The 27,626-nt window shown below is 36.3% G+C and overlaps 1 protein-coding gene across 1 annotated transcript in view; it reads right to left on the minus strand.

Annotated features, from left to right (window-relative positions):
* Positions 1 to 27,586, minus strand: part of LOC140148879 (serine/threonine-protein kinase dyf-5-like) — a 36,544-nt gene extending 8,958 nt beyond the window's left edge. Inside the window, 13 exon segments of the mRNA XM_072170974.1 lie at positions 1,845 to 1,925; positions 3,066 to 3,196; positions 3,868 to 4,311; positions 4,313 to 4,377; positions 5,715 to 5,882; positions 7,120 to 7,291; positions 7,796 to 7,928; positions 13,314 to 13,393; positions 22,521 to 22,588; positions 22,590 to 22,643; positions 23,327 to 23,381; positions 25,813 to 26,262; positions 27,377 to 27,586. Of these exon segments, the coding sequence (XP_072027075.1) occupies positions 1,845 to 1,925; positions 3,066 to 3,196; positions 3,868 to 4,311; positions 4,313 to 4,377; positions 5,715 to 5,882; positions 7,120 to 7,291; positions 7,796 to 7,928; positions 13,314 to 13,393; positions 22,521 to 22,588; positions 22,590 to 22,643; positions 23,327 to 23,381; positions 25,813 to 25,913 (1,552 nt within the window). The 5' untranslated portion in view covers positions 25,914 to 26,262; positions 27,377 to 27,586.
* Positions 27,587 to 27,626: the final 40 nt, after the last annotated feature.

The raw sequence follows: 27,626 nt of genomic DNA on the forward strand, positions 1-27,626 counted from the left end.
TGAAAAAAGCAATTTTGTCACTCTATTAAGCTAAAAATTGCACATAATGGTGTATATTTTTGTTTAAAACAAATATTTAGAAAAATGAGAAAACCTTCCCTAGGCTTTGATGTACTCTAAACGATAGTGCAAAAAGTTTACCTTTTGCTTGCATATTTTTCGAGTTATCTTGTCACAAAAATCGTGCAATATTGTCAAAAGTGAACTCTGAGAAATCGACGTTTTAGTAAAAAAAATTTCAAAATTATGCACAAAACGTCCTTATATTTTAAAACGGTACGACTTTCACGCTTGTAAAAGCTGTATCTGGTGCATGGTCTAAATATGCATCTTTTTGCACCAATAAATCTATAATGTCTGCTTTCAGTGCGCCAAAATTCAAAATAATTAAAAAATCCAAGTGGCATTTTGACTGCAAATTGTTGTTTTGTTTACACCACATTTGCTGGCGTGAACAACATACCGAATGCGCCTTTGACTGCGTTGGACATACTGCAGCAGAGTTATGTCACACACACGCCGCTGAATCGCTGCGTAATCACAATATTTCGCATTCGCGCATTTCTGACTCATTATTTCCCGCCAATTTACTAAGCTGTCTTGAGCCATGTGACTTTTTAGAGTTGAAAAGAGTGAAACAAATCAAGTAAAAATACGAGTAAATATTAGCAAGTTGTATTTTATCAGTTTCAAGTGAAAAAATACATGTTAGTGTTGATAAATATCAAGAAATCTCAAATTCGGGCGTGAACGAATGTGTCTTCCATTACTCTGGCCTTAAAGAGAATCATGCTAGGAGTGTTGTATTAGTTGAATTGGCTGTGTTACAGGATATTTTAGTCTTATATCAAACATGGTCCAACTACTGGAGTATGTTGATGAAATATGAATACAAAGACTTTTGTACTTTGTATGGGCAGTTTGAATCTTGAAAATAACAAGATGCATGACATGCAGACCACCCAACTGGATATTATTCAAGAGCATATCAGATAATCATGAATATGATACATGTTTACTTTCCAACCACTCACTCCATTTCCCTTATATTTATTTTAAAGATGCTGATGATGATAATGATGTGATGATAATGATGAAGAAGATTATAATGGTGAAAATTATTATACTTAGTTCTCTGCGTTGATAGGATGAACAAATTTTAATATTTACCCAGAGCAGCCAGCGTGCATAAATGTTGAAACTAATACTATAGAGTTAAATCTTCCGCACTTCTCCAGCGTGCCTCAGTTGGTTAGAGTGTTGTGCTAGTATTACAAAGGTCACTGGTTTGAATATGGCCAGATTTCACTGGTTTTTTTTTTTTCCAATGTTTATGTGTGCTGGCTGCACTGGGTAAATATTAAAATTTGTTCCAAGAGTACATGGTGCAAGTGTGCATATGAAAAAGGGTATTTATGTGGGGGTGTATGTGTGGGTGTGACGTGAAATCACCTCGATAAAGCACTGACATTACTACTGAACTTGAGGCAAACCACATAATATCTATGCTGCTGAGTGTATGGAAACAGTGCAGCCACACAGTTAAAACATGCATTCCCTGACTTTCTTTCATGTTCCGCAAGGCGGGAAGTACAAACAACTTAATAAATGGATACAGAATCATGAGATGATGGATGAAAGTACCATGCAAATTTATACTGGTTAATCATAAGGACATGCTTGATCCAAGACATGCTGCTATGGTAACTCAATATAAACCAAACATTGAAACATTCTCAAACACCTGCTAGGCAAAAACCCAATTGATGTTTCCATGACAGAGATGCATAATCTATGTTAGAATGATGTTAGTATAACGAGTCAAGTCGGCAAGCATATCTCACCTATGCCACTGTTGACTTTCCCTATAGATGGAAAGCCTAGTTTAGGAGGAGAGTTCTTCCTGGGACTCTTCAGATTCAGTCCTGTTGTCAAGAGGTATACAAAACACAGTCACAAGGAGCACAAAACAATAACAGACTAAAAGATCTTAACAGGATTACTATGTAACTCGCGAAAGGGTGCGATGCTCATAGTCTCATCATACAAGCATTCTTTGTGATAAGTTAAACATAGATTAATGAACACATAGACTGGAATGTTCCATGCCTGTGCCCTCTAAGCGTACAAGCCCATCTGAGTGTACATAGAGCACTCAACTTAGCAGCATGTAACGCTATTTTTGAGTTCGCTAACGCACCCCTTGTCGACCCCCATGGGCTACATGCCGACCTTACATGGTACAAGTATAAGATCTTTTAGTCTGTGATTAATAATACACATTCTACCTGAACAAAGATTTTGTTCTGAGCTAATTTCTACACAAAGAGTGTGTTACCATTTTACAAAAGACAATTGTTTACATAGTGACTATTTCACAACTTTTCATTTGTTTATATTTCAGGCCACAGGCCACTTGTTGGAAGCTGGTAATCAAAAGTTTTCAAATATCATTTCTACTGGCTAAAAATGGTCTTTGCCAGATGGCTTTCTTCCAGTGGCATAGATTTCTTTTTGACATTGGGGGATGAATCAAGCATCTTTTGGCAACAGAATAAGTCAATGGTACAAATGCGAGTGAAATTTTTTTGCCATATTGAAGCTAAATTGATGAAATATGGTGCAAAAGTGGAATAACTTCGCGCAAAGCGCTCAAATATTTGCACTTTTGGGGCTTAATTGGACAAATATGAGGTTAATTTGGTCACTCACATATAGGCATCAACATTGGGGGGTGAAATATTAGGGATTTATCCCCCATCCCCCGGGATCTCACGCCTAAACACAGGAGTGACTGGTTGAATTGGATCATATTGACCATAAGGAGTGGACATAAATTCCATGCAAACATGATTTTACATGTGATTTATTTAAGAATGAGAATAAAAGTATTATTTTGGGACCCACCTGTGTCTCTACCGCCTGAACACAGGAGATAACAATAATTGAAGTGGAACAACGATGTGACATTCTCTAAATACAAATTCTGTGCAGGAAAAAATGATTTATAAATGTGTACACAACATAGCATAAACTTAATTAATTCCTTGACTTGATAAGCTTACCTGGCTTGTATCTAGCTGAGTTTACATAGAACTGTTTTGCTAACGATGCTGAGGATCTACCAGAGTCTACTCTTGCTTTGGTCTTGTTGTTGCCGATGCTATTTAATGTTCCTTTGTTCTTAGGAGGGCTCCTGTAAGATGAAAACATTGAATGTTTATCAAAAATATAAAAATAAATTGTGTATTTTTCTATGCATTAATTTCCCTAAGACAATGGGCTGTGTCAGCCTACAATGTATATACTGGCCTGAAACTCCTATCATCTAATCAAGTTGATCACAAATGACTCATCAAAGCAACAGCTAACATACACATTACCAACATCTTTACATAAGAAATTAAGTTTTGCTCATCAATTAATTGTCTGTGGCAATTATACCTTATAAACCTCGGGGTTCAGTGAGTTCAAATACACTAGACACCAAAGTATTTATGGTGTCAAAATCTCCTCAGATATCAAAATTTTACTATGTGATATGACCGTCATTTAGAATTTCCACCTACATGTGCTTCAGAGTAAACAACTCTGTTAAAATAGCTATAAATATAATTTAGGATCGGTACAATCGTTTATTTTTCCCATCTGAAGAGTAAACTGTCTATCCAAAATGACCAGAGGATGTGGGCTAGCTACATTTGTAAGACTTATTAATTAATTACTCTTATTAACAACTTGGCTTAGTGGTATGATTAAAACCTGTAAAATCCGAGCTACTGATCTGTAGATAATACAATCCTGTTTACAGAATAACATAAACAAAGGCTATGTCCATATATTGCATACGCTCATTTAATTCCTTACCCAAACAGGTCGTCATCATCTCCCCAGTCAAATGACGATTTCTTCCCAACCGCTCCTATGCCCGGAAACTTAGTCTGGATCGTAGGTGCAGGTGCCGGCTGTTTCTTCTTGGCTATACTTGCATCCAAATCACCAAATTCATCAAAACTATCAAACAAATCGGATTTCTTGCCAAAATCCCACCTCCTCCTGCCACTCTTGCTGCCTTTAGAAGCTCCCCCTCCTCCAACAGGAGGTACGGGTTGCTTGGAACCCACCTGTTTGGTATTGTTTGTTTGTTGCTTTGGTTTGCTGCCTAAAGAGGCTAGAAAGTCATCAAGATCCTCCTCTTGTTTGGCACTACGGTGGGATTTAGCTGAGCCTCTTGCATTTTCATGTTCCTGTACATTAGCCCTGTTATAAGGCGGATTAGTTCTTGGCATGGACGGAGGCATGGGTTGTTTCACTGGTTGCGCCCGGAATCTTGGGCCCCAGATCTTGGCCTACTTGGAAGTAGGGATGCTTCAAAGCCTGCACAAATTATGGAATCGATGAAAAATATCATAATGTGGAAAATTAAATTTCCAGATTTCCGCATTATGATAAAGAATTTTTGAGCTGTAGCTCACACCAGTACCCCTCCCTTTCTCTCCTGATTTTTATTATCTACACATATTACAATGTAAAAAATTTGTTTTAAAGTTTTTGGTCAAGCGCTTATACCCCAGTATATGACACAGGATCAAATACCTTTTTTCGACATTTTTATACTACTAATTTCTCCACGCCTACCCCTTGCATCACTACTGTTTGCCCATCAACAACAACGAGGAGCTCAGTGGCAAATAGAATGATGAAAAAGTATGAAATGGTGCATTGATGAACATCGCATCGAGCACTTGCATCTTGCTTAATGGTGATCTTTCCCAAAAAGCACACAAAAAGTCACCAGCTCTTTGCGAAAGTTCACCTTACTCCGACTGGTTGTGTTATACTTGTTCACACAGGCAGCTACTCCGACCCACCAGTTTGTGTTTACGCGTTACTCCTGACAAAAGTCAGGAGTAAATCGGTCGTGGAAGGTCGGAGGAGCTTATCACGACTAGCGTTCACACTGGCACTACTCCGACATTTCCCACGACCTTCCGCCGACTAGTGCTTACCACGACCATCCTTCGACCTTCCGCCCGGTGTAAACCCATGCGTCTGAACACGGCTATTGTTTATGGTTCATTAATAAGTAAAATGACCAGCTGACACATGTATTATGTCTATAAATGGCAATTACTTACCAAATTCCCCAATGGCTTATAAAGTAGAAATTAGTATTTGATGCTTTAAAAGGTCTCATGTGATATGTAATGCAATCAAGCTAAATGAGTCTGTTGTCAATCAAAATCAAAATCAAAATCCAGTTTTCAATTTCATTACATGAGTCATTAGCAGAACCTTTTTTGCTGTAGATGTGGATTTTAGTGTTGCTCAGAACAAGAAAATAAAAAGGAAGTTGAATATTATTATTGGCTAAATCTTAAAATCAATACTCCCGACATCCGACTCATTTCGCTTCATCACATCACAAATATCATATTATATGGAGTTGAGAACTCCAGAATTCAAAATCAAGTTTTATGTATATGCTGTTTGCCTGATTAGTGTAACTTGTGGCAACAACTGTTTGGATTTAAGCAAGACTTGCTAGACATCATTATTAAACAAACTTTCCTTAAATTATGATTATAATTTGATCAAAAAAAAAAATGTGTTGCCCTTACAAGTTATAAGAAAATTTTGGATAGTGTCTTAAGAAGTAGAAGTTTTTTTCTCTTTTCCATCTATTCATTTACACATCAAATTTGGATACATACCTGCATACATGTAGGCCTTTTGTGTGGATTCCAAAGCATCATGTCTCTCATAAGACGTAATGCATCAGGACTAGCATTGGGGATTAGTGTCTTCAACGGCACAGGCACACATTGTGGGAAGCGGAAGTTCATCTTGTTTGCTAATTGGTAGCCTTCTGCCCAATCATCCTGTTAGAGGCAATAAAAAAGTTAAAAAAATATAAGAAATTGGTCAGTAAGCTTATTCTTTTTTTTCTTCTGGCTGACATCACATAAGTGGAAAAGCTCTGAAAAAAACAGCACATGCACGTGCAGCCTTGTTGTGTTTCTTGTGGACAACATGCCCGGATGTCCGACCATTAAAATGATGCGTAAATGCACAAGAAAACATTTCAGGTTATAATGCTACAAAACAGGTAGTGTGTCAATGGTGACAACAATGCTTGGTAAAGTGTTGGGACAATTTTAATAGGGTGCTGTAAATCAGGCCCATCCTCTCCCGACTCTAACTCTAACTCCAACTCGAACTCATAAAATGCATTTACTCATTTTGCTCACTGCGCCTAGTGGAACCCAACATTGATTGGTGGGGAAGGGGGGAGGGTTGGAATGTTAAGAAAGAAAAAAAACCACCATTTCAGTGGTATGTTAAAAATAACAGAAATAAGGCCATAATATAGTGCATGTTTTCCATACGTGTCCCAACAACTTTTGAGGAGGAATGTCATTTGTATGGGTGCCTATAAGGTGTCCCAAAAGTCCCTTGAGCAATTTGAAACCCCAAAATGAACATCTCTTTTATGAAATAACTGGTGAACATTATGAATGCATTTATATTGCAAAAACAAAAACTTCACCAACTTTTTTGATACCTTACTAGAGCAGTTTTCTTGCCAGTGTAAAAAAAATAAAATAAAAGAGAACAGCAAATACTCTGAAGCATTTAAAATTCAATTTTCCATATGTTGCTCAGACACACAAGTGCTGCATTTTTCTCCTCTATTTCGCAAAACAGTATTAACTTGCTTCTATTTTAGTATCAATGCATATAGGTGGTTAACTCAGCAAAGAAACTTTTCACTTTAACAGATGTGATATGATTACAGATATTGAAAACACCTGTGAAGAACCAAAGTATTAAATCATATGCATTGGGCTATTCCATTTCAAAATCCACACTACCCCTGTGGAAGATTTGGGAAATATGTTCCACAGGGGGAGTATGAATTTCAAACACATTAGGCAGCTTCATTTGAATTTCATAAACCCTCTGAGAGAGATTCAACCTGAATCTTCCCCTGAGGGAGAGTGAGTTTCAAATGGAGCTGCTAATCCATTTGAAATTCAAACTCCCTCTGTGGAAGCAAAATCTTCCACAGGGGTAGTGTGGATTTTAAATGGAATAGCCCATTACAATGCAACTTACCCTCTTTGGTGTTCCAAGTACTGAGCATATCTTGAATATCTCATCTACTTCGCTATTACCAGGGAATAACGGCCTAAGCGTGTACATCTCGCACATGATGGTACCGATAGCCCAGATGTCTATTGGAGAACTATAGCTGGTTGATCGCAGTAAAACTTCTGGTGCACGATACCTGGATCAAAAACAAAAGGCATACAATTATTATTTTATCAGGTATACAGATGGACACTAGCAGTGAACTTTGAGAGAACCACAAGCTCTTGGCTGGCAGTGGCATACTTCCAAAGACTACAGCTAATCAATAGAGGCCGTCAGCCGCCATCTTGTGGGTACTGCCGTTCTGCATTCCATGCGTTGGACATTACGCCCCCGATTACGCGGAAGTTGCAGCGCGTGACACACCTCTTCAGTCAAGCGTCAGCTCGGTAATCTTAACAACAAGGTACTCCATACCCACAAAATGGCGACGTTGACGTCACAATGACTTACTCTATAGCCATGGGCTATAAATGACAAACAAAGAAATACAAGATGAGAATTACTTGTATTAGATCTGGAAAGAGCTGACGCTTCTTGAGAAATTTGAACCAATGTTGATGCTGTGTTAATCTATTTGGTAGTTAGACAGGTCTTTTTTATATAATTGTAAGTTTTGAATAAAACACAAAAATCTCACCATCTTGTGGACACATAGTCTGTGTACGGTGGTCTTGATCTGATCTCCCTGGCTAAGCCAAAATCGGCTACCTTGATGAGTTCTGGTCCACTACATAATAAATTCTCTGGCTTCATGTCTCGATGGAAGAAACCTACATGTAAAGATAAGAAAACAATCATCTTTTATCACAAGTATACCAAATGAATGAATAAGACACACATAACATGATGATTGATAACCCAAAGTGAACACAAGTGCAAGTATTCATAACCGTGTTTGTGTTGTTGCTGTCATTGTTTTTTTTTAAACTTTGAATGTATGAATTATATAAGCAGACTTTGAGTTGAGTTGATTTGAAAGTATGAAAGCAATTTGCTGCCATAGTAAATATGTTATTCCTTACTTACTGGTTCAAATCACACTTGGTTTGCACACCTGTTGGTAACCTTAGGTTTGTGTTGTGATCATTTTGATCATGGTGCGGGACAGGGTTTTCTTTAAGCATTTTGCTGAAGAGGTATATTCCATTTTTTGCACCTTTTCAACTGTGCATTTTTCATCTGAAGGGGTATAAAACATTGCCCAGATGGTATTTAAAAAAAATTATTTTAACAATGTATGCTTCATCCCATGATAAGAAGGGTATATTTTCAACATAGATCACTACTAAACACATTAAAAAGCAATAAGTCCCCCTCTGAAAATTTCGCCATAACATCGTAAAGTAAAACTTTGTACCAATAAAACTTACTTAGAAATAATTATATGATTGTTTACTAAGTGTTTTGTGAAAATGAAAGATGTCCATGACTTCATGGCTGAATGAACCCAAATTGAAGACAAAAACTGCCCTTTCCAAAAGTCACAAAGTAGGCCTATGCTTAACTGCAAGGCGTATTGGGACAAGGAATGGAACTGGCCATCTTACAACTCACTGTGCTGAACTCTGAACCAAGGGGATTTGCATGGCTGAATGATCAAGAATCGATACACATTACAGTAAATGTTCACTTGGTGAGGTTTTTAAACTGCACTCAAACACATGGGGTTTTCCATTAGTAACAAGCCATGAATCAACGTTTGTGACAAGCATAGGCCTACTTTGTGACTTTTGAAAAGGGCAGTTTTTGCCTTCAATTTAGGTTCATTCAGCCCTGAAGTCATGGAAATCTCTCATTTTCACACAGCACTTTGTAACAGTCATATAATTATTTCAAAATTAGTTTTATTGGTACAAAACGAAACCTTACAATGTTATGACGACATGTTCAGAGGGGGACTTATTTCTTTTGATGTGTTTATATGAAATATCAAGTTTATCGAAAGTCAAATCAATAAATATATGAACGTGTATGTTTTCAAGATTTTGTATGCCTTTGACTTTGCATTTGAAAGGGTACGGAAAGTGTGTAAATGTGTAAATATGTGTGATTTGTATATAAAAGTAAACCCAGGTGCGTAATTGTATTTAGCTTGAACCAGTTGACATGGAAACGGTTTGATTGTAACACAAAATACAACAGCAAATAGATCTACAACCATTTGCTATCTTCTGTAGATATGATTATTACACTACACTGTACTTTTATCAATTTACTGGGCAACTGGAAAGACAATAATGTAAAACCTATTATAAAATGGTAATCTAAAAAGATAAAAATTTTCAATTCAGGTTGATAAGTGAAGTGAAAGATCTGTACTTCTTCAAGCCCTACTGAACAAAATTATTACAACACAGAAGCAGAAGCACTTAAAATCTATCTATATGGACCAGGGTTAGCGCTGGGTCAAAATTTACGGGGTCCATTGGACCCCTTCAACCCCCAATTTCAAACATTTCGGGGTCCGGGGCAATTTTTTCGGGTCCCAAAGTTTGTTCGAATTTTTGGGTAATGTGATATATGAACACATTAAGAGTACCGTACTGAAGACGAACAATAAAGAATTGAAGAAACAAGGAGATATTTTGTGACTGATCATGTTTTGAAGAATTTTATGACAATAATTACCACATGGCCACCCATGCATGGAAAATTGTAACATTTGTTAAGCTTATTACTGGGTAATTTTGTCATTTGGAAGGACTGAATTTACTAGATGATGTGAAACAGTCAAACTTTACTATCTCGCGCCGGTAGAGGCAACGTTATGCAATTGCAGTGTTGCAGGCGAATGTGGTTCAAAATTCGCACCCTAACTTTAAGCTGATTATTCATGTGTCCTTTCTAACACAAATTTTCCTTCAGTAATCAAGAGAAGTTCTACATTTTTGAGTAGAGGAAACTCACAAATTTACTAGCTGAAGCATTAAAATAATGTGAGGAATCTATGAAATCCTGAAAATCTTGTATAATTTTGGAAGATTGTCACGCAGGACAGGATACACGATATTTTCGTCTCACCACTGAACTATACACCCATATAAACATTGCTACTTCTATGACGTCATAGTTGTCTGGCATTAATTTTGGAGTATGAGATCCACGAACTCACGTAATTTGCATAATATAATTTGCATATAACGGAGAATACTGTATTTAGTTTGATGATCAATTGGCGAATTTCAGGGATCTTTCTTGCATTCTGAAGACTGACATTGAAATTTATTGCGTCCGGTCGGACGCAGAAGGTTTGATATTTTCAAAATTAATGCGTCCGGCGCTCAAAAAAAGCGTCATGGACGCGAAGACGCGATCTGGCGCGAACCCTGATATGGACCATGTCAATATTGAGTTTCAATAAATGCACACTATTAAGATGTGCCCATTCCATCTTGCTCACAGCTTAAAATTTAACACTTAAAATTCAAGAAGGTCCCAAGGGTTTGTTTTTATTTAATATGCATGTATGAATACAACCTTGTATTTAACTTTAACAAATTGAAATCTGTGCACAGACTGTCAGTAGCGCAGACATACCAATCTAATTATGGCTGCATGCCCTTGACACACAATTTATCACCTATTATCACAGGTGTGTGCTTGCCTTTTACATGTCTTGCATATCTTGGATTGAATAAGAGTTTATTATTTATATTCACTAATATAATCAACACTTTACTAGTCTGTGAACAATATGCTAGCAATCCCTTAAAGACGATATCAGCCATTGGCAACGGAGTAAAAATATTTGATTTTTGTTAGGAAAGGCTTAGTAATGAAGTATATGTCATTAAAATTGTCATTAGGTTTTTTTTCATATGAAAAATATTGGCAAAAAGGAAGAAAATGGTAATGGTATATTCAACCCTTAAAAAACATCATACAATATACTACTGCCCGAGTGTCTCCCTTCAGCAGGGTGGGCGATGCACAGCTAGGGCACCACCAACCAAATCACCCCAGAATGAAGTTATGGTGCATTCTCCTTGGTTCATGAGGTCCCTGGCTCCATCCCCAGTGCCAGTAGGATCTACTTGCTACGGTACTGACAGGGTAAAAAATATATTTCATATATTTGAGTACTGTATTTACAAATTTATGTCCAATTGTTTTCAGAGCTAAATACTGAATGCATTTGTTTGCTTAAATTATGCTACAAAATAAATATACATTGTACCAACATTCTTAGCATATAAAATTTGTTCATTAACAACATCAAATTGTTCAAAATGACTGACTTTCATTAACGACATCAACAAACTGACAAATCCATCCAATACATCAATGAACGTTAATTAGGTGTTGATCACAATGTAATTAATCTCCCATTGACTCCACATGACTGGTCACTACTCAAATATTAATAAACACATTACCTAGCAACTATCGCTAGGAAACAAGCTGAGGGGTTACTGGTAGTTATCACATGTCCTACTTTACATCTCCAGGTACGTATGTGTGATGTGATGGGGTGAATAAAACTGGGCCACTTGTCGGGAGAAAACATGCAATATGATTTTGAAATAATAACAAATTGGCATGAACATCTTCACTTTAATTTGTTTGGTAACCATACCATGCATTACGATTTGAAATTACTTGGTACTCTAGGTCGGTAAACATGAGTAAGATTTGATCTTTCCCTAGAGAAGTCCTTTTGAGAGGGCTGAGCTTTCGAAACTCTAGCGAGTGCCATCTTCAGAGCATGCATTATGTCTAAAATTTAATATTATAATTTAATACCATGCATCATATCTAAAATTTAAAAGTATAATTTCTTGGAATATCTATGTATGTAACAGTTGCAAAGGAAGCAAGTAAAGTGTTAATGCTCATTTTCTTCTTGTCAATATCAAATTCAATCATAAACTTGACAGTCTGCATTGATAATCAACTTTATTCTCAGAACAAATGTATAATTTGCCACAGAAATACAAAATATATTTCTTTCAGTAGTTTGTTTAACCTGTTTGTTTTCCCCACTGTTCATTTTGACCTTTGAAACCAAACCCTTCCATGCATTACGATTTGTATTTAGCTGCAGACAGTTTTGATGCTTAATGGCTAGTCTGTTTAAAAGTCAACACCTCCCTGTGGAAGATTTTGGAAATATCTTCCAATGGAGGAGTATTAACCCTAACCCAACTAGGTCTCACTAAAGCTCACTATTAAAACCACTCTGCGTGCATGCATTCCATGTGACTTGATGACGTAATCAGCCCAAGTCATATATACCCAGGGAATCGTTGGCCGGGCCAACGTCACCTGTGTGGCTACATGCTGGGGATCTTTTGTGTGGCATGCGAGGGGTCCCAGGCTCGAATCCCGGGGGTGCCAAGTGACTTTTCTCCTCATCTTCTCTCCTTTTTCGTTTCTTCTTTCCCTTCCGATAGCAAAAAAACCATGGGTAGGGTTAGGGTTAATATCAAATGGAAGTAGCGTATTATCCAACTCTATTTGAAACTCACCCCCCCCCTTTATGGAAGATTCAGGCTTAATCATTATCAGAGGGTGTATGTAGGCATAATCGAAAACCGATAAACCGTCTTTGTAAAACCGATTTTCAAGGTGAAATCAATTTCTCCCCTAATAAGGGGTTAAGGGCAAGGGTTTTGGGTAAGGTTAAAGGTTAGTTGGGCTTGAGTGGGTTTGTATAGTTATACATGTTGTAAGGTTTGGGTGGGTTAGATGGCTATAAGGTTAGGAAAAACATTTAAACAAAATAAAATTTGAAAAAATATATATATAGGTCCGATTTTTAGGTGAAATCAATTTCACTCGTAATTCCCTTTTGGGGATTAGGGCAAGGGTGTTAGGTTAGTTGGGCTTGGGTGGGTTTGTATAGTTATAGTAAGGTTTGGTAGAAGTGGTAGTCGAAAGGTTGGGGTGGGTTAGAGGGTTATAAGGTTAGGAAAAACATTCGGTATATCGAATATGCCTAGGTGTATGCTATTTAAATGGAGCTGTCTTATGTATCAAATTGTATGTGTTCATTCAATTGAAATTTGTACACCCTCTGTGTGGAAGATATTTCTAACATCTTCCATGGGGGAGGGAGGATTTCAAATAGAATAGTCAAATACATAAGGATTCCTTCTTTTTTGTCATTCCCGGGAAGTCATGATGACATTTTTAAGAATCCCAATATATCTTACCGTGTTTGTGAATGAATGCAGTTCCTTGTAGTATTTGGTACATAACATTACGGATGGTAGATTCTGGGAAGAGCTTATCTCTGAAATGAACAAGAAAATAGTGCACTTTGATCATCAGTATTCAGTACATAAATCAATACATGCAGTGCTCATTGTGGTTTCCCTCAAGTTCGGTAGTGAAGTCAATGCCTTTTCGCGGTTGCGCCGCAAGCGTACGGACAAACTACTCTTGTACGGGTGCATGTATGATCTGCGCATTTAACTTTATGCGTGCATATCGCATCGAAATACACACCTACGTCACTACCGAACTTGAGGCAAACCACAGTATAGATAATTAATTATAGCAACAAAAGTCATTTCTGTATTGCCTCCCAGGAAGATCAACTGTGCAATTTTTAAGAAATAAAACAATATGACAAGTTACTGGAAACACTATCAGTATCAGTTAGTTCATTAAAATTGCGGTTACCAGAATGGTCAACTGCAGATCCATCGGATAATGCTTTTTCAATGGGAAATGAACTTTGCTGCTTGGATGATGTCACGATGAGGTTAGGGTTAGGTTTGATTGAAAAGTGTGGATCTGCACTCGACCGGCCTCTTACTGCAGACTCCTACTTCCATTGGTGTCTTTGTTGATGGGCATCAGAGAAGGAATAAATGAATATAGCACTATATTCAGGGTCTTAGCTTGGATTTGACAAGTGCCTGTCATTTTCACCAAAGCTGCCCGTCCAAAATTTGATCCTGAAAACATAACCCCCCGCATAACCCAAACCTCTGCACCTTCTGGGTGGTTAAGTAAATTCAAATAGATTTGCTGTGTTTTTAATTTATTAGTCTGGTCTTGTTGTGAGTTCACAGAACTTATTCAAGCATTATTTTTAGAATTTAGCATAGGTCACAGGCACTAATTTTGCCTGTCCCAGGAGCAAACTGCCCATCCAAAATGACAGGTGGATGGGTGGCTAACTAACACCCTGCACTAGTAATAGTTATCATTATTTTGTTCATAACATTCTGGACAGGTTCATTTGTTGATTTTACCACAATTATACTCTCAACTAACAATGTGGTTACTAATTTTGGGATATTTGGCTCAGTTCCTCTAAACCAATGCCCTCGAATAGCGCAAGGCACAAGGATGCAAAGCAGCCACTTCAGTTTGCCAGGGTTGGTTTGTTACATCCATGCAGCCCTAGATCAGAGCTAGGACACATGCATAGTGAATAGTGATCATATTTAATTACCCTTTAGTCCTCCATACAACACTCATCAGGCAAAATCAATGTCTACATGACTGTACTTTCAATGTCTCATACCATGGCGGAGGTAGTACTACATGTAATACATGCTCAGATCATATAATTATAATCAATTATATAGATATACTAGTTAGTATCATCATCTGTCTGGCCGTATGTAATTTCAACTGCTGCTTTTATAGCATAGCTCAACTTGCATAAGTATACACATGTAATTAGAAGACAAGCTTATCCTGTTCTCTACTGTCTTTCTGAGCATACATGTAGAGAATTAATGAAATCAGGTCTCAAACACATTTTCTGGAACACTCATTTTCAAAATAATTGGACAAGGGAACATAAGTGTCACAGAATCCTTTGCAAATTGAAAAGTTCTTAGGCACTATTGAGGCCAATAATTATTTCACAGCCCTTATAATTTGGTTCACCTCAAGTTCGGTTCTGCTGTCAATGCTTTTTTGCGGTTGCGCCGCAAGCGTGCCGACAAACCGCCCCTGAACGCGTGTGCGTTTAACTTACGTGCACGATTCGATACTGCGAAGAGCTAAATACGCATATACGTCACTATCGAACTTGGAGCTGAACCAAATTATAAGCAATTTATCTTGTTATTTAGGATTTTTTTCTTTGCCTTTTTTAAGCTTGCCATTTTTGATTGGGTATTCATTTTTACAAAACACTTTACTTAATTTTACTTTTCAGATGAGATGATTCTTTCCAATGGAAACAAAAACTTGCAATATTCAACATAAGCCAAGCCAAGACCTTTTTACATTACTTGTACATCTAGCAGACAACTTGACATAAATCTAGCAGCCTCTTACTTTGATTTTCCCACTTCACTTTGTTCAATTAATGCACCGAGCAGTAATTTAAGCAGTTGACATTTCCGAACAGGTAGGATAGATAGACAGTTATCATGGTTATAGTTGCAGGGCAAGCTTTAAATGGTGTAAGTGTGTGTAGTGTTGTGTGTATAATACATGTACAAATTAGTGAGTGTATGTGGATAATATGTGACAACTTGATTCTGACCATACGAAGCTGTAAAACAATTTAATTTTGCTAACTACTTCAATCGATAAATTAAATTGCCGCTAAATAATTTATAACGGTTTTACATACCAAGAGGATGAAAATTTGTGAATTTAAATTGCCATAAAATAAGATGATTTCTTGCCAATTCACCAAATTAAAATTGTTTACAGTACACAATATACATAATGGCAGTAAACAACTGAAATACAGTAATTCTGTAGTGTAACACAAAATATGATACGATATGCCCCTTTTCATACCCTGTTATTATTTTTTCTCAAACCGATGATAAAAATAATGTGACATTACTTTCCTGTAAATTTTGTTACACAAAACAACTTGTACGGTACCTCTTTCTTTTTCTTTTTTGAATAATGCAAAACGCTCAGTTAAAAGTTCTCAACAAAAGCCTTTAGTTTGAAAGGGTAATATCTCTTCTACACAGTCAGCCAGCAGGTCACACACACACAGTCGAGGTCACCGATTTTCTAACAGCGAGTTCGCTATAATCAGTCGCTTTGCGACTGGACCAAAAGACTATGTCTGAACTTTTGAGGCGATTTGTGACCCCTAGTGCAAAAGCAGAGTCAACATGGACGGTGAGTAGTTTTGTTTACAAAATTTGCCGTAGAATGATACCAAATTCGACATGTTTTTGTTCTTGTTTGATGATGAAAAGTTGTTCCGATGAAAATTTGGGGTGTTGAAATTTGGAATCTTCAAACCGTGTTATTATCCGGGCGAATTGATGTGAAAAAACGAGTGAATTAGTCACGTAGCGAAGGATGTAAGCTTTAGTGTGATACCAAATTCATTACATCGTGGTTTGGTTCAGTTTGCAAAAACACGATTTGCAATTGGGGTCGATTTTGAAATGGACTCGAAATCAATCAATGATTATAATATTCTGGAGCTAGCAATGTGGAGCATTTTACATTAATAATATGGCTTGCAAATTTAATTTAAATCGTTATTGTTTGAAGTTTATAATTATTTTATCTTGTTAAATAATTAATTAATTATTAATTTATTTGTTCTATCTTTTATATTATTTACAATTCCAGGATCTGTGACGCGTGACGGGAGGCACGAAAAACCGCACAACAAAGAGGAAAACAACAGAGACAAACATGGAACTTCAGTGGTTGATGAGGAACTACAATTCATATTTAAATATCTCTAAAACACTGTCATGACTGTAGACTGTCATTATTTTTAAGGGGACTGTTGAATTGTAAATTATGGAAGCAAATCTCTGACTGAGACGGTATTTGATGAGAAATGACGTCAAAGGACGTGCGTCGTCTTGTGGTTGGAATTGTGAATTTTATTCCTGGACCTGCACCGTACTGCAGAAAGAAATCAGAGGCTTGGAACGTAGAATGGAACAAATCCGAACAATAAATATTTAGTTTATAAATACGATGATCTTGATTTATTAATTATGGTTATGGAATACAATGGAAATACTTCATCGCCAATCAGAATTTAAAATATCAGGTACTGAGCTTGAAATCACAAATCATTTTCTTTTTTTAATTGTGCTAAATTATTGTGTAAAATCAGCCTTATTTATTTTTGCCTAAATTTATTGATTTTGACTGAAATTTTCAAAATATGTTTGCAAAAAATTGTCCTTACTGACCGACACTAATTTAAAAGTCTATGCACTCGTAAAACAACCTTTTTTTGGTTGCCTCACAGTTATATTTAAAACGGCAAGAAAATATTATTGCATTGTATAGTTGAACATCAGATTTGGATTGTTCATTTGACTCGGCTTCACCTTCATATATAAACTATCTATATGAAAATGAGTTAATTCCTGTTCATCGTAGAACTTTCCCACATGGGGTATACAGCGTAGAACGCAGACGTGAAAAGTTGTTATTGCACAAACACGATTAGTCGGTTCTGAAAATGTTGCAGCTGCGCTGTATGCCCTTGTGTTGGGTACCGATGCGAAAATGTCCACAATGAACATGAAATTAGCAATTTTCCTATCCAGGATCAGCTTTTGAAAAATATTGTTTTATCAAGCCCAGTAATCCCCAGATGTTTTTTCCTGAATTCATTGATCTGCTAGTCCTTCAAGAATGACTATCGGCTTAGGTTAAAATCTATTAATAGCGAGGCGACTTGGCCTTCGGCCTTGTTGTTCGGCTTTGCCGAACATGCTCGGCTTCGCCGAGCCCCCCCCCCCCATAGCTGAGGTCATTCTCGAAGGACTATGATCTGCCAATGCATTGCATTTGTATAAATCTCTTCCAAAATGTAAATACCATAGTAATTTGATTATTCAGTTTGTACCGCTAGAAGTTAAAAAGAAATAAAACAACTGTTTCAGAAATTAAAAAAAGTGAAATGCTTTCTTTTTAATAAAAATAATTTTCAAAATGGAGTGTTTTGTAGTCGTTATATGGCTATTTACCCCACAGGTGTGGTAACCGTATGCAGCTTAGCCTGAGCCCGGAAGCCTGAGTGTGTTTACCGAAGCTGGACCAATAATATCTTGCTTTATTCCGCAACTTTAATGTATGATAGTGTGATGTTGCATCATTGATTTACCATTGAAGCCTGCTTAAACAAGAAAGTTTGGGCTGAAGATGCAAGAGTGCAAGAAATAGGGCCTACATATAACATATTCCATTTCCCCAGATCTTTCTAGAAAAGAGTGTGGTATCTTGCCTGGCAGTGTGACATCCATTCAATCAATTTAAGCTTAGGGACCGTTCACAAACACTTGTTAGGCCTGGGGGTGCTCATACAAAATGGGGGGGCTTAAAAGTTTTGACCCTCGGGGCGGCTGAACATTATGACCATAAATTTTCCCAGGAAAATTGAGTTTATTTATGTATGGGGTTGACCTATAATTTTCATTTTAAAAATGAGGGAGGGCCTGAAATTATTAAGATCTGAAAAGGGGGCCCCGAAAATTTTTCGTGATGAAATTTTTTACACCCCCCCCCCAACCAACGAGTCTTTGTGAACGGTACCTTACTGTTTTGACCCCCGATCATAATAAAATGATCGCGATCGCCGTAGTTCTGCAGTGCAAAGCTTCATGCTTCAAGTAAATAAAGGAGAACTAGCGTAATGTTCCCCACTTCCACCTGGTTACATTTTTTTCATGCATACACTTCAACATTTCCTTTTAATTACTTCAGCTGCACGTAAAATGGTAAACATAGCTTGTTTACTTCATTGTTTATTTCCGGTTTATTTACCTATCGTAATTTTGAATATTCATGATCTTGTATGTCAATCGACCAATCACAATCGGTTATTTGCATGACGTAAACGCAAATTTGACCTCTGTCGTGACCTGATAAACAATTCTCCTCGTGTTAGATTCTGTCATGGATGAAAATAATTTTGATGTCGACAGTTGAGATATTTTTCGTGTTATTATCCGGGCGGAAATAGTTCATGTAAATTGAATACTTGTATTACGTGGAAAACAGATCAAACTTTGGAAATATTGTGTTTTTTCTGGATCATGATCCGATATTATGTGAAAAATAACCACATTTCTTGACTGAAATTTGAGGCGAATCATGATTTTTTTCCGAGGTAAGTTTGACCTTCCAAAATATGTTTTAAGCCATAATTTTATCATCAAACATTAATATATAGTATATAGATATAATATTTTGCAGAAAAGCAAATTATTTATGATATTTTAAGGAGAAATTTGAACTCCAATTTGGGGTTTCGACCACGCAAACTGCATTGAGCTACCGAGGTCACGCTGTGTGCACGAATTAGTGGAAGTTAGAAACTAGGCGCTCGCTGCACGACCTGCTGGCTGACTGTACATGTGGGCAAAGTTTGATAGATTAAAAATCATTTAATATGATTGGTTACTCTGGTATTTCAAATTACAGGAATGAGGATAGTGTAGAACCTAAGCAATCATTTTTCAATTTTTATTGACAATACTCCTTCTACAGTCTATTACAATGATAATTCTAATAAGCCCAAGTACGTCATTAGAATATTGCACTTGGAGTAGTATTAAAGTCAATCTACCTTTGTCTATATAAGTCAATCAATAAAATAAGCTTACATGTAAGTCTTGTCTTGCCGTACCCTACACTGGACTTTGCTAATTAAATACTCATGAAAATCAAATTGATTTCTTACTATAATAATTCTGTTTATCAATACTTTTGAGATCATATGCGACAAAGCACTGAAGCAAAATGAACTCTTTGTTCACAAAAATCAATTTAAAATTGACCACATGAAGAGGTCAAATTCTTTTGTATTTGATTGTTTTCAGCAACTTAATCATACCGTATACTGAGACTAATAATACCTTCAGGTATATTAGTCTCAGCCGTATATACATCTTTCTTTAGAAGGAACAGTAATTCCAATTTTGATGAATTTTATGCATTATATTGTTATTTGAAAAAGAACAGGCCTAGTATCACTTTTAGTAAATTACAAATGTAAGTTTCATTATAAAAAGAGGACAAGGAAAATTGAAAATTGTGACTGATTTTGCTTGATCGCATCACATACTGGTTATGTGTACATGTATGTAGATACTGTATATTGAAGTATTAAAAATGTGTGTATTCACGCTTATCAAATTAATGCAAGGCGCCTCTTGTATTCATGGATACATATTTGTTGGTAATATCTCGCATATAGTTACTGATGCACAAGCATGAAACTATGCATAGATCTACCGTAATAAGCCACTTGTGACACAATCTTATCTAATCCGACAAAATCTTCTTTTTTAATTAAGTTATCGTACTTTCGCTTTTGATAAAATTATGCGAAATTAACAGAGCAATGTCTCTGCCACCGGAGCTAATGAAGTCAGTGGCGCAGATGATAGAGAGTAGGTGTGAAGATTTACACAAAAATGTGTCGCAGACAATATCCTCATGAAATGTTTTAGTGGATGATGCATGTAAATACATTTGTAATCTTAAAACAAAAGATACTGAAAGCATATCATTCACCTTTATTGGTAAAAAAGTTTTTAAAAAAATCAGAAACAAAATTTCAACACTGTTCATATAGCTTTCTATTTTAATTCAAATAGATGCCTGAAATGTTCCATATTTATAACAATTTTATACAATTTTTAGAATAAAATTTGATGATATTTCTCCTTCACAGTTGACAACACCTGTATACAAAATCAGCCCACTGTAAACTTGGACCAGCCAAATTTACATGCTGCACAGCCTGAAAATAAGGTGCAGTGAATCACAAATTTGATGCACGTATGGGAACTGCCATTCTCTCGCTCGGACATCCGGGAACATTGTCCCCTTGCACTGGACCGGTAGTTCCGGGATACGAGATGACAGGGTCAATGACTGCTTTCAAGCTGACTATACAATGTATAAACCATTTCTGATGCTGCTGTCAGGGTTCTGCTAAATCCACACATGACAAATTGGTTCACTTATAATGACATTAATTATTGCTTGATGTAGGCCTACATGTATATATTATTAGTCCAACTATTTCATAAATGCATTGTAACCACATTTTAAATGTATTGTAAGATCAATTTTAATGTAGCTTCTTTTTAAACTGTCAGGTACTGTTTTCCCATTGCATGAAAATTACAACACTTCTTCATCAGATTTGATAATTGTATACCCAACAAAACTGTTCCCTCACAAGTACTCCTTTGTTTTTACAGTTTTGTTTAGCTACAATGTATAGTATCAGCTGTCACTAACATTTTTTTAATAATTACCAGAACTCTTTTTCTAATACATGAATTCTTAATATCAATTTTCATATATATCTACATTGTAGATGATTAGATTAATTCTTCTGTTACTATGACAACCAATAATCAATTTACATTGTCTACAATTGAATTCTCAAGTCTTTTCATTATCAACGAAACATGATGATTATTTTTATATGCAGCTGATGGTATGCATGCATGTACAGAATGAGCTTTGTGTGTACAAATGTATGTGTATAATTTACAACAGTGATGCCACATGCAGGTTTGCACTTCTGTGGGCTTTAGAATTGTTAATTTTTTAGGCCATCAAACTTTACCTACATCTGTGCCTACATTTGTGACATGATCAAGGGGAATGAGTCACATGTCGGCAATTTTCAAATAGAAGTTTTTTACATCATTTTCTGGCAGTTTATGAATGCTACATTTTGATGCAAACCCCATCAAAATCGGACATCTGGTTACCAAGTTATGAGCAATTTATCACTGGCTGAAAACAATGTAAAACAAAAGAATCTGAACACTGTTTTTGCCAACGCCCCCTAAATTTGCAAAAGTATAAAAAAAGTCCAAAAATTAAAAAATTGCCATCCTAGTGAGCCAAACAATTGAATACCTGAGTGGAAGAAGGGCCCAACTCCATTAAAACAGTTTTTGAGATATTAAGAAAAAACTTAATATTTGGAAAAGTTTTATAGACAGATTGTTTTCATCTTCAGGGGACCTTTGATACCTGAACATACAGTATGCATTCGAAATAATATATGATGTTTCCATGGCAACGGTACGGTAACTGGTCTTAATACGAGCTGGAGTTGGGCCCTTCTTCCACTAATAATTCTTCCATGAAAACCATGATTAAGTGTACGTGAAAGACTATTTAGAGAGTGGATTTTGGCTCAACTTTCACACACAAGGAAGAACAGTCTGCTGGGAATAAAATGCTGGGTCTAACTCATTTTTGTAAAAAAATGGAGTTGGGCCCTTCTTCCACTCAGGTATTCAATTAGATTTTTATAACTTTTTTGGTCAAAAAAGGTCCAAATTTGGAGAAGTCCACTTTTCACAAAATTGCCCCCCTCCCCCCTGGAATAAAAGCCAATTTTTCAAAAGCAGCACCCCCACAAAAAATCCTGGCTACAGACCTGGGTAACTTGTTCAACTTACCTATCTTTCATCATCTGGTAAAGATTCTCCTTCATATATTCAAATATAAAATACAAGTAATCATTCTCTCATTATAACTTCTTTTAACTTCACTATGTTGGCATGATTCAACTTCTTCAAGGACTGTAAGAATATGAAAAAGAAAGCAAAGGTATGAAATATACAATGTATATAAATAATCATGATAATGTATGTGGAAAACAGTTTGTGTACAAACACATGCATGGCAAACACAGTACATGTATATTTTATAAATGTAGGTGTTTTTATAAACCATATATGTGACCAACTCCAACAAAACCCAGAACAAGTCGTCAGACACATTTTTTGAGTTATAGGCTTAGATGACATTCCCATAAAATAAAAAATCAAATTTCCGAATTCTGAATTTCATGGTATTTTACTGTGAGACTACTTGGACTTTCAAATCCTTGAAAGCACTTATTAAAAAGAGGTTTATTAATCAAAAATTAACAGTTTAATTATGATAATCCCTATCCAATCCTAAAGCAGGAAACTAATTGGCCCATTACTCAGAAAAGCAATTTGACAAATATATCAAGGTATCATTTACAAAATTATTCATATCTTGAAAAGTATTGATGCTATTCATATAATTTTGGTATCATTTTAAAGCTTACTGTCTTGTGCTTACATTTTTAAAATTCAAATCATGTAATGTCAAAAATTTATGAACCATGGCATATATATCGAAACATCAATCTACATTGTATGCAATATTATTTTCTTGCAGGAAAGATAGCATGGACGGAATTGAACTTTTTTATTATTTTATGTATGCTCACCTTTACTTCTCGTAAATTCATACATTCTTCCCAGCTATAAAATTTCTTTTTCATTCTGTATTTTGAAGAAAAAAAAAAAAGATAATGAGCGATTATGTTTATACTGTAGTCTGTAATCAGGTGGGCAAAACAATGTACAGGCCAGGCGCATTTTAAGATAAACAATAGTGACATATTACACAGACATTATAAGTAAAACCTTATATACTTTATATTATAGTGCATTCTCTATTATTATTACTATTAATGTTCATAATCATATTGTGCAAAACATGAGTTAGTGTTGGCTGAAATAATAGTGGGTATTTGGCAATTAATTTGTTCAATAATTGTATTTAACAGTGTACATGTACTGCTGCACAAAAATGCGCTTCGTAAACAGGAGGTTTCTCCATATTAAAGAAAGAGCAAATTGTATCAATTAAGTTACCCCAAGAAAAAAACAAGACAAAATGTAAATATGTATCGGCAATATACATGTATATTAATCACTAAGAATGCATGAATATTACAAACATGTGGCAACTATGTAATATTACATGTATATTCATTTGGAATTTTACTCAAAAAGTGCAAAATGTAGTGCAGTGTGAAAACAATAAAATTTACCTGAATATCTATAACAAATTACCGAGTTGCAAAACTTTTCGTGATAAAAACTCGAACAGTGGTGATGCAACTGCAAATTGCATTTTTGCAAACCTAATCATTTACCGAGTTACGCTGCATATTCACATATTGTCAAACAAAAAACGCGCATCATATAGTTCGCGTCAAACAAAATAACCGCGCATCATATAGTTCGCGTCACCTTGCGCCATCGCGTATCAACACGCTTCCTCTAAAGCAGGTGGGAATAATAAACACGGGAAAATCAAAATGAGTGAGGAGAGTGCATGGGTGCCATGTGGAGATATTATTTAACAATCCGCGATGCAAGGGTGACCATCAACATTTGCGAACATGGCAAAAATTCAAATTAATAGCCGTTATAAATTTTTTGAGCATAGGCCTAGGACCTAACTGACTAAAAATTTTACATTTTATGTTTCACATTCACAGGTGGGAATAATAAACACGGGAAAATCAAAATGAGTGAGGAGAGTTCATGGGTGCCATGTGGAGATATTATTTAACAATCCGCGATGCAAGGTGACCATCAACATTTGCGAACATGGCAAAAATTCAAATTAATAGCCGTTATAAATTTTTTGAGCATAGGCCTAGGACCTAACTGACTTAAAAATTGTACATTTTATGTTTCACATTCACAAATTTTTAGCAGTTGACTAGGAAAAAATACTAAACCATGATACTAGGGACCTGTGTAGATAAAAGGCAGAGCGGATAAGAGCGAGAAGAGGTATGTGAGCTGAAGAGGGAACAATGGAAAGAACGGGAGGATAGGGGACAACACATTGATTCAAATGAATTAAATGAAACGACTGATCAATCGGTAATAAGTTAAGGAGTGGTAAAATTGTTCGCAATAAAAACTCGGATGGTGGTGATGCATTTGTAAAATTGCATTTATTTACGAACCGCGAAAGACGGGTGACCGCTAGTGTATCAAAATGAACAGATTAAAAATTATGGTATAACTCATTCTGTGAACCTATAATGCAGGCAAAGCTAAGTTAAAGAATAGTTTGTGCTGAAGTGTGAAAAAGAAACAAGCAAACAAACAAAAACAAGCAAAAAAAACCAAATAATTTACATAAACATTAAAAATAATCTGAACTTGAACTTTGAAGCATTCAAAAGGGGGCACTCAGAAAGTTGTCACTTGAACAGTTCCATAGGGGGCTCTAATAAGAAAAAGATGGCCAAGCGCGAGTGAGATGGCCAAGTGGTTAAGGTGTTGCGCTGTCGGCCGGGAGAATATGATTGGCGAGGGTTTGAGCCTTGGGCTTGCCTTAGGTGAGAACAAGGTCGGAAATCCTACAATTGAGGTCGGAAATCCTACAATTGTGTTCAATTTCTTCTCACCCCCACACTGCTTAACACATGCAGATAGGTGGGGGGGGGGGGTGTGCGTGTGTGTGCGCGACGTCTTGTGGTTCGAAAGTCACGTAAAGCCCTTGGTCCCATGTACAGGTAGAGTCAAACCCTGTGCACGTTAAGTGTCAGAGCTATTTGAAGAGAGAAGGATCTGATATCTGGAGTGCAATCAATCCTACACATGTAGGTTCCAGGATTGTGCATATAGTAAACTGTGCACGTAAAGACTGTGCATTGATACATGTACTCAATCATTGAGGTCAGCACTTATAAATGGAAGGAAGGGAAGGAAGGAAGGGTCCTAGGTAGGCCTACATGTTCATTTGATCGAATACGGTAACTTGAAAACAAGCACATCTTGAATGAAAAGGTAACAGGTTATTTCATCAACTCTGACAACTCAACAAAATGTTAAACAAAGAATAATCTAACAATATGATAACATTTAAAAGAGAACTAGGTTAAGTTCTGACAAGAATACTTACTTTTTAATAGCAACCATTTCCCCTGTCCCTTTTACTTTCCCAAGTAATACACTCCCATATGTTCCGTCTCCCAACTGTTTTAATTGTTGGTAGCGATCCATGTTGTCTGTATTTCCAGACTTGGAAAATTTTGTTCCTATGGAGAGTAAGTTCTCTTGTTATTCCAGCTCAAAATAATCAAGTGAAAAGTACAAAATATATCCTTTTCCATGGTTAAATGCATGACTTCCACAGCGCATCAGGAAAACAAACAAAACACAGTGCAGGCCTACATGCTACATTTGTTCTTTGGTTTTCAGAAGTAAGTTTTGATATATATTTTGCTGTGGGCGTGTTGATATTTGTATTTCCTAGATTTCACTGAAGATTTATTTCATAATACTGCCAGTATACGGTTTCACTCAAATCCATTTTTAATCCTTTGATTGTTGGCTAACATGTTTGTGTATTCTGTAAAAAATAAAACAAGCAATTACAAAAATAATTAGAAATTAGAAAAAAAATTTTAAAAAAAGACTGCCAATACTACTTTGGAAGCCAACAAGTCTATCTGTTGCAAGGTCCATTATGCATTAATAACCATAGTGTATACTGCGGGGCGATGACAAGCGTATGCATATTATGAAAATAATATGTGCTGGACAGTTTATCAGCAGTACACTTAATTTGTAAAAGGAAATGCAAAATATACCATCTTGTGCATGCTATAAGTAAAATTAAGTATTTCTTGGCCAAACACTCCGTGATAAACCAGACAGAAACACACACAAATATATCGAGGTACAGAAGAAAGCATACACACACCTTACATTGCATACAAGCCGTACATGCTTAGTACGCTACATGGACGCAACGCGCATGTTCCAGTTTAGTCCGAGGTGCTCTGACGATAACACTCCGATCGCCAGGCAATCTACGCTAGGTAAGTAGGCCAGTGGGACAACGAAACCGCTACGTGAACGAGCTAGTTCCAGTTTGGCTAAAAAATATGTAGTTGAAATGCAAATAACTTGCTCAGCCTCCGGTTTTCATGTTTCTAAATTCTATTTCATTTGATCATATTGTAAATATTGTTTATATCCTTACCTATTACACACTGAAAACTAAAGGAAAATTTGGACCAAGGTATAGTTGTGAAAATTTGCTAATCAAATGGGAAAGAAACAGACAATTTTCTACTAAAATAGTCCTAGCAACTGTGTGTAAATAAAATAAGAAATGTGAGTCATCATTTGAGAATGTCCCGGTTATAAGCGGTCAGAATTTCGCCAAAATCCAATCATCTTAACGTTTTAAGGGCCCTGAAATATAAAACACATGTGTAACTGAAGTAAAAGATTATCTTGATGTAGCTACACAACGACTAAAGCCAAACTTAGGGCCTTGGTTCATTCATATGTGCAATGTTTACTTCTGTTTTGATGGGAATTCTCGGCGTGAATCACGAACTTGACAAACGCTCATTGAGTGCAACTTACACGAGTGATTTCTCCCCCAAAACCATTACCTAGGTCTTAAATATGAAAGATCGTCGTTGGGAAATACCTTTGTAATAAATACGTACCAATTAATTGTAGTCTTGGATCCATTTTCACTCAAAATATTCAACAATTCTCTGTGTGTTATTGTACAGCTCTTTCGCCCATCATGAACTTCTCGATCATCGCGACGGCAAACATTTCCCACAATTCCGTGGGTCTATGATAAAACCATCTCACAGGCGAAGTTCAATACACGCTACAATGATTATGCAGAAACGCACGGTTGGATCTCTGGGTATGAGCTACGTCTGACTGCTACGCAAAAAAGGAATC

This window comes from Amphiura filiformis, chromosome 3 (genome assembly GCF_039555335.1).
Source record: "Amphiura filiformis chromosome 3, Afil_fr2py, whole genome shotgun sequence".
NCBI classification, from domain to species: Eukaryota; Metazoa; Echinodermata; class Ophiuroidea; order Amphilepidida; family Amphiuridae; genus Amphiura; species Amphiura filiformis.